Source organism: Physeter macrocephalus, chromosome 8 (assembly GCF_002837175.3).
Source record: "Physeter macrocephalus isolate SW-GA chromosome 8, ASM283717v5, whole genome shotgun sequence".
In the NCBI taxonomy this organism is placed as follows: Eukaryota; Metazoa; Chordata; class Mammalia; order Artiodactyla; family Physeteridae; genus Physeter; species Physeter macrocephalus.
In genome coordinates this window covers 128,365,180-128,374,050 of record NC_041221.1, presented here as the reverse complement: position 1 = coordinate 128,374,050, position 8,871 = coordinate 128,365,180, and the positions used below count along the sequence as shown (strand labels likewise).

The 8,871-nt window shown below is 40.3% G+C and overlaps 1 protein-coding gene across 3 annotated transcripts in view; it reads left to right on the top strand.

Moving 5' to 3' along the window:
- Window positions 1–8,871, top strand: part of MEIKIN (meiotic kinetochore factor) — a 152,520-nt gene that overhangs the window by 81,249 nt on the left and 62,400 nt on the right. Inside the window, exon 10 of one of the 3 annotated variants that reach the window (XM_028493439.2) lies at window positions 4,338–4,457. The exons of the other annotated variants lie outside the window; for them this stretch is intronic. Within the exon in view, the coding sequence (XP_028349240.2) occupies window positions 4,338–4,457 (120 nt within the window). The remainder of the gene's footprint in view (window positions 1–4,337; window positions 4,458–8,871) is intronic. 3 annotated transcript variants of the gene reach the window in all.

Genomic DNA, 8,871 nt, shown 5'->3' with positions numbered 1-8,871 from the left:
CAAGATTTTGGATCATCTTTACTATCATTATTCTGAATTCTTTTTCAGGTAAACTGCCCATTTCCTCTTCATTTGTTAGGTCTGGTGGGTTTTTACCTTGCTCCTTCATCTGCTGTGTGTTTCTTTGTCTTCTCATTTTGCTTACCTCACTGTGTTTGGGGTCTCCTTTTTGCAGGCTGCAGGTTCGTAGTTCCCATTGTTTTTGGTGTCTCCCCACCAGTGGCTAAGGTTGATTCAGTGAGTTGTGTAGGCTTCCTGGTGAAGGGGACTAGTGCCTGTGTTCTGGTGGATGAGGCTGTATCTTGTCTTTCTGGTGGGCAGGTCTGCGTCTTGGTGGTGTGTTTTGGGGTGTCTGTGACCTTCTTATGATTTTTGGCAGCCTCTCTGGTACTGGGTGGGGTTGTGTTCCTGTCTTGCTAGTTGTTTGGCATAGGGTATCCTGCACTGTAGCTTGCTGGTCATTGAGTGGAGCTCGGTCTTGGCGTTGAGATGGAGATCTCTGGGAGATTTTCAGCGTTTGATATTACGTGGAGCTGGGAGGTCTCTTATGGACCAGTGTCCTGAACTTGGCTCTCCCACCTCAGAGGCACAGCCCTGATGCCTGGCTGGAGCACCAAGAACCTGTCATACACACAGCTCAGACCAGGTACGTGGGGAGTTTCTTGCCTTTTGGGAGGTCTGAGTTCTTCTGCCAGCATTCAGTAGGTGCTTTGTAGGAGTTGTTCCACATGTGGATGTATTTCTGATGTATTTGTGGGGAGGAAGGTGATCTCCATGTCTTACTCCTCCACCATCTTGAAGTTCCTCTCTCTCCTTGTGGTTTTGATTTGTATTTCCCTAATGGCTAGTGATGTTGAGCATCTTTTCATATGCTTATTGGCCATTTTTATATCTTCTTTTGAGAAATGTCTTTTCAAGTTCTTTGCCCATTTAAAAAATCAGGTTGTTTATTTTTTTTGTGTTCAATTGTAGAAGTTCTTTATATATTCTAGATATTAACCCCTTATCAGATATATGGTTTGCAAATATTTTCTCCCATTTTGTGGTTTACCTTTTCATTCTGTTGATAGTGTCCTTTGATGCACAAAAGTTTTAAATTTTTATGTAGTGCAGTTTATCTTTTGTTGTTGTTGTTTTTGTTGCCTTTGCTGTTGTGTCATATCCAAGAATTCATTATTAAATGCAGTGTCATGAAGGTTTCTCCCTGTGTTTTCTTCTAAGAATCTATAATTTAGCTCTTACCCAGCCAAGGTTCTTCTTAGGTTCAACTAAACAGCAGGTATACAGCTTGCAAGCAGAGCAGGATCAGATGTTCCTCTTCAGCAGGAGCAGTCCTCACAGAAGTCCATGTAGTAGCTTACGTAGCAGTCTGGGGACAGCTCAGATACAAGGAAATGAGATCCAGTATCTTTTGTAATAACACATAGGCGTAGCTTCCAGGGTCCCCACAAGGGATATGCCTAATTGCAAGAGTCAGGGAAGCCCAAAATATGGTGCCTTTTCTAGTATTTATTTACTTATAGTGCACGTATAGTTCCTCCCAGTCCAGATGCAATTTCTCAGTCAGATACCATTTTTACCCTAAACAATGTTACCTAGTAATACAGTTGACATTCTTACCTTTATCCTAGTGGAACAGAGCTGGAGAGTTAACCAAAGATCACTTTTTCAAGATGGGGAAAAGGTTTCTGTGAACACTCTGCTCATAATCTTTCCGGTGTTCTAAAGATTAATACTTTTTCCAGAAAATGACTTTCATTTTTTATTCATTTTTGCTTTATATTTTGGGTTAAAATGTATATATGAGAAATAAGTGTTTAAAAATGAGTTTTTTCCCCTACAAAACTAATCTATTGACTATTTTGTAAATACCAACATCTTTTTAAAATTAAGCTATAATTCACATTTTATAAAATTCACCTTGCTAAAGTGTGAATTCAGTGACTTTTAGTATACTCAGAAGGTCGTGCAGCCATTACCCCCTAATTTAGGAGCATTCAGGAACATTTTTAGGAACATTTTTCATCACCCCCTTACCAGTCACTTACCATTCCCCTCATCTCACCCTTCAGCTCCTGGAAATTACTAATCTACTTTCTGTGTCTTTAGGTTTGCTTATTAATATTTTATTTCATATAAATTGTATCATACAGTATGTGGCCTTTTGTGTCTAGCTGCTTTCACTTATAATATTTTCAAGATTCATCCATGTTACAGCATTTATCAGTACCTTGTTCCTTATTTATGGCTGAATAATATCCCATTATAAGGATACACCACATTTTATTTTCTAATTCATCAGTTTATGGGCATTTGGATGAATAATAGTGCTATGAGTGTTCATGTACAAGTCTTTGTATGGATATATGTTTTCAGTTTTCTTGGGTATATACCTGTAAGTGGAAGGTGAATTAATCGGTTTTATGGTAACTGTATGTTTCATACTTTTTTTGTGGTGGACTTTTAAAAACAGCTTTATTGAGGTACAGTTCACCTATTTAGAGTATAAATTTCAGCGTTTTTTAGTATATTCACAAATATGTGCCATTATCACCCCAGTCAATTTTAGAACATTTTTATCACCTCAAAAACAAACGCTGTACCCTTTAACCATTACTATTATCCCCTTATTCCTCCATCCCACTATCTGGCCCCAAGCAACCACTAATCCACTTTCCATCTCAGTAGATTTCCTGGATATTTTATATGAATAAAATAATATAATATGTAGTCTTTTGTGACTAACTTCTTTTACTTAGCATAATGTTTTCAAGGTATCAGTACTTCTTTCCTTTTCATGGCCAAACAATATTCTATTGTGTTCATGGCCATTTGGGTTATTTCTGCCTTTGGACTATTATGAATAAAGCTGCCATAAACATTCAGGTACAAGCTTTCATGTGGATATATATTTTCATTTCTCTTGAGTATATACCTAGAAGTAAAATTGTAGGGTTATATGGTAACTCTATGGTTGATCATTAGAGGAATTGATAGACTGTTTTCCAAAGTGGTTGAATAGTTTTACATTCCCAGCAGCAGTGTATGAGTGTTCTGATTTGTCTATATTCTTACCAACACTTACTATCAACCATCTTTTGGGGTGTGAAGTTGTATCTCATTGTGATTTTGTAATGGAGCTTATTGGACCTTTGTATATCTTCTTTGGAGAAATGTCTACTCAGATCCTTTGCTCATTTAAAAGTTAGGTTATTTGTCTTTTTATTGTTGAGTTGTAAGTGTTCTTTATATGTTCTAGATACTAGACCCTTATCAGATAAATGATTTTCAAATATTTTTTCCCATTCTGTAGGTAAATACCAGTGTCTTTTAATAAATAAAAATACTTTTGAGAACACTTAATGGCTTAACATTTTAAGGTCTACATTTTGTTACCAAATGAGTCTGAGACTAATTGCCCTTTGGTTCTTCTACACCAAATGAGGCATATAAATTCCCCTCAATTCCAAGCTGGCATTCCTTGTCTAACTACACTGAAAGGAGGCCAGTTGACTCAAGGACTTCTGGAGATTTTCATTTTCTAGGGCCTCACTTTAATGTGACCTTCCTGACACTGTTTCAAGATACACATTGATAGGCCTGAAGTTGTTCTGTCCTCCTACAAGGAAGAGGAGCTAGGCAAGGGCAGACACCCCCCACTCCCTACCCAGCACAGTTGATATTCATTTTGGGCACACATATATGTGGTGTAGCCTAGGTTCAGGCCAAACCTAGTCTGACCTGGATCGTCAACACGACAGAGCTTCTTGGAATCCCAAACTAAAGAGTATGGATCATGACTTTGGTTTTAAATATTTTGAATTTGATGTAGAAATATGTGGTGATTTAAGTAACCTGATAATGATATGGTTATGGTGCTCAGGAAAGAAATAGAGATTTTAAAATCTCTAGTGTACAATTGGTAGGCAAAAAGAAGGCAAGGGTAGAACACTGGGGAAGGCTGACAGTTAAGGGAAGAACAGGAGAAATTATTCCATGAGTTGTAGTTGCTGGGTATGTGAATTTCATTTAGTAGGCACTTAATATATGTAAATTAAATTGTACTTTAACAAATGAAAATTCCTATTTAAAAAATAATTTTAAAGCTAAAGAGCCTTGTATTCTTCTTTATAGATTCACTTGTTCCCAGTTAAACATGCATCTTTTGAAGAAGTATTTCTAAATATCAGCAATTATATTAATTCAGATAAAATTATTCATATGTCAAGTTCACAAGAAAATCATTCTATTGAGAGAGTAGTTCAACTTTTCTTTAATTAAAAATATTGTTTTTGCAACATTGAGCTTCTACAAAAGAGTAATATGTTCTTTTATAGATTGATTTGTCCTCAGTGCAAAAAACATCTTTTGAAGAACTGTTTCCAAATGTCAGCAATTATGTTAATTCAAAGGAAATTGTTCCTGTGTCAACTTTGCAAGAAAATTCTTCAAATGAGGTAGTATTTTCAAATTTTCCTTCACTTACTAAAAGAAATAATTTAATTACTGTTATATTGGATACTTTGTATATGAGATACTTTAAGAGATCTGTAACTCAGTTGAGGCTAACATCATCTACATGTGGAGTCAGCTAACAGATATAATTCCAAATAAAGGATATTAGGCTGCCACAGCGAAAACACTTTGCATCATCAGGACCTAGGAATATTAAACAACTAGAGGAAATAGTATTATCCTGCTTGAATCCAAAACTCAGTTTTTGTCTGTGCATATAAATTGTAGACATCAACCTAGTTGTGTTAGAATGAATATATGGAAGTACTATGATCCACTAATAAAACTCATAACTCCAAGGGCCTTGGGGGGTGGGGTGGGAGTAAAGAAAGAGGATGACCAGAAAAAGAGAGAAGAACAGAAGAAAGAGAGGGAGAGAGAAAAAGACAGAGAGAAGGGGAGAGAGGGCAGACAAGAGAGACAGAGATAAAGAATAAGACAAGAAAGAGGCAGAGAGAAAAAGAAATCAAAAGGCAGAACTTAGGGATGGGTAGTGGTTCATTGCAGCTAGACCTTTTCACTGTGACCCTGGAGTGAAGGTGGGGATGCAGGTGGTGAGGAGAAAGCTGGAGATTAGATTGTAGAGATCAACAGGGGCCAGTATCAAGAGCATCTTATAATCCATGTTAAGGAATTGGGATTTTTTCTGAGGGTGGGCTGGTAAGGGATTGTAAACAGGATATATCAAATGTTCTTGTATAAAGTTTATTTTGGCTCCAGGGGTGGAGAACAGATTGTAAAAGGCTGAGACTAGAGGCAACTTGAGGGATAATCTCCAGAGAAAGAGAGTAAGAGAAAGAGACAATATAGGGTAAGAGGCTTAAGGATAGTAAAAATAGTTTGAAATAGGAGTTTGGGGGAATGGAAGAATTAGGGAAACCAAAATTATAGCCCATTGTTGAGATCCCAGTTGAAACTGAGAACTATTGCTTTTTAAAAAAACATTCTTTACTGAGGTATAATATAATTGACATGCAATAAACTGCACGTATTTAAAGTGTGCAATTTAAAAATTTTCACGTATGTAAGCACCTTTGAAACAACCACCACAATCAAGATAGTGGAAATATCCATCACCAAAATTTCCTCCTACCATTTTTTTTTTTTTTTTTTTTTTTTTTTTTTTTTTTTTGTGGTATGCTGGCCTCCCTCTGCCGCGGCCTCTCCCGTTGCGGAGGACAGGCTCCGGACGCGCAGGCTCAGCGGCCATGGCTCACGGGCCCAGCCGCTCCGCGGCACTCCCAGACCGGGGCGCGAACCCGGTTCCCCTGCATCGGCAGGCGGACGCGCAACCGCTGCGCCACCAGGGAAGCCCCTCCTCCTACCATTTTATAATTTCTTTCTTCCTGCCCCACCCTCTGCTCCCTAAGCAACTACTGATCTAGCTACTGTCATTATAGATGGGATTTTGGAGGGGACAGAGAGAGAGAGAGAGAGAGAGAGAGAGAGAGAAAAGAGAAGAGAAGAGAGAAGAAGGGAGAGGGGAGAGAGGAGAGAGGGAGGGAGAGAGAGAGAGAGGAGAGAGGGAGGGAGGGAGGGAGAGAGAGAGAGAGAAAGAGAGCTTTTTGGTCTGGCTTCTTTTACTCAGCATAATTATGAGATTCAGCCATGTCGTTGGGTGTATCAATACTTTGTTCCTTTTTATTGCTAAGTAGTATTCCATTGCATGGTATACCATAATTTATTTAACCATTCACCTATTTATGGACATTCAGATTGTTTAGCTGCTGGGAACATTTGTGTACAAGTATTTGTATTGACAAAGAATCTCTCCTTGATCAAACTTGAGTTAGACTACTCTGAGCCCTCTTCTCAACTTGGCCTTGACCTTGGGCTTCTGCGTCCGTCCTTGAATACAGTTTTAGCAAGAATTCTGCTATGTCAGTTTAGAGAGAGTCCCCCACCCCTGATACCTGATCACCCTGGCTGCCTTTAGCAGCCTGGCCTATTAAGTCTAATTCAGTTCCTGGACCCAATTTCAACGAGTGTGCAATGGGGAGGGTTTTCCCACACCTCCAGCAAGTGATGCTCCAGGCACCAGCTGGGTATCATAGATTTCAACCCAATTCTGACACTATCTACCCAGAGGTAGTATCAGATTCCACAGGTAAAGGACTCCGTCCCACAGGAAAACCTTCCACTTCAGACACCAATTGCAAGCCCAGGTTATTACCTATGTTTCTGACAGACTGGCTACAAATTAGAGGTTCCTATGACCCCGTTCTTGGACTTCAGACTCCAGTCACAAGTCCAGGTTGTTACATTTACTTCTTACTTACTGGCTATAAATCAGAGGTTCTCACAACCCTCTCCTTGGGTTTGATTAATTTTCTAGAGCAGCTCACAGAACTCAGAAAAACATTTTCCTGTATCCATTTATAGGATAAAGGAACAGCCAGATAGAAGACATGCATAGGGAAAGGTATGAGGAAAGGGTGCAGAGCTTCCATGCTTTTTCTTGGAGTGCCTTTCTCCCCGAATCTCACCAACCCAGAAGCTGTTTGAACCCTGTACTTTTGGAGTTTTATGGAGGCTTCATTACACAGGCATGGTTGATTAAATCAATGGTCATTGGTGATTCATTCAACCTCTAGCTCCTCTCTCTTCCCTTGAGGAGAGGTTATGGTGTGGGCCTGAAATTTCCAACCCTGTAATCACATAGCTGGTTTCCCTGGCAACCAGCCCCATCCTTTTTTAAAAAAATTAATTAACTTATTTATTTATTTTTTGGCTGCGTTGGGTCTTTGTTGTTGCACACGGGCTTTCTCTAGTTGTGGTGAGCGGGGGCTACTCTTCGTTGCGGTGCATGGGCTTCTCATTGTAGTGGCTTCTCTTGTTGCAGAGCATGGGCTCTAGGTGCGCAGGCTTCAGTAGTTGTGGCATGCGGGCTCAGTAGTTGTGGCTTGCAGGCTCTAGAGCGCAGGCTCAGTAGTTGTGGCACACAGGCTTAGTTGCTCAACGACATGTGGGATCTTCCCGGACAGGGCTCGAACCCATGTCCCCTGCATTGGCAGGCGGATTCTTAACCACTGTGCCACCAGGGAAGTCCCTCATCCTTAAGTGCAGTTCAAAAGTCACTTTATTAATGTAACAAAAGATACCTCATTGCTCTCATCACTTAGAAAATTCCAAGGGTTTTAGGAGCTCTATGCCAGAAATGGGGGCAAAGATCGAATATATATTTCCTGTTGTAAATCATAGTATCACAGGTCAGTTTAGCAAGAATCCCCGTACCCTTGATGTCTCCTCATAGCAGTTTTCCATCCTCTGATGCCTTCACTCTCTTCATTGGCTATAAATCCCCAGCTGTCTTTGCTGTATTTGGAGTTGGACCCAATCTATCTCTGCTATTGCAGTACCCCTATTACAATAGTTTTGAATAAAGTCTTCCTTATTGTTTTAACAAGTATCAGAATATACTTTCTTTTACAGTATGGATGTACATTTTCTTTCCTCTTGGGTAGATATCTAAGAGTGGAAATTGCCAAGCTGTTTTCCAAAGTGGTTATACCATATCTTACATTTCCACTAGCAGTGTTTGAAACATGTAGTTGCTTGTGAAAGTGTCATTTGAAGAACATAAATTTTTAACTTCAATGAAGTCCAACTTGTCAGTTTTTTAATGGGGTGTGCCTTTGTTGTCATATCTGGGAAATCTTTGCCTAACACAAGGTCACAAAGATATTCTATGTTTTCTTTTTTTTTTTAGTAAATTTATTTATTTTTGGCTGCGTTGGGACTTCATTGCTACACGCAGGCTTTCTCTAGTTGCAGCGAGTGGGGGCTACTCTTCGTTGCAGTGCACGGGCTTCTCACTGTGGTGGCTTCTCTTGTTGTGGAGTACGGGCTCTAGGCGCGCGGGCTTCAGTAGTTGTGGCACGCATGCTCAGTAGTTGTGGCTTGCGGGCTCTAGAGCGCAGGCTCAGTAGTTGTGGCGCACAGACCCAGTTGCTCCGCAGCATGTGGGATCTTCCCAGACCAGGGATCGAACCCGTGTCCCCTGCATTGGCAGGCAGATTCTTAACCACTGCGCCACCAGGGAAGTCCGATCTTCTATGTTTTCTTCTAGAAGTTTTATAGTTTAAAGTTTTACACTTATGCCTATGAATTAACTTTTTTTTTTAAAAGGGAACGCTATTTATTTATTTATTTTTGGCTGTGTTGGGTCTTCGTTTCTGTGCGAGGGCTTTCTCTTGTTGCGGCGAGTGGGGGCCACTCTTCATCACGGTGCACAGGCCTCTCACTGTTGCGGCCTCTCTTGTTGTGGAGCACAAGCTCCAGATGCGCAGGCTCAGTAGTCGTGGCTCACGGGCCTAGTTGCTCCGCGGCATGTGGGATCTTCCCAGACCAGGGCTC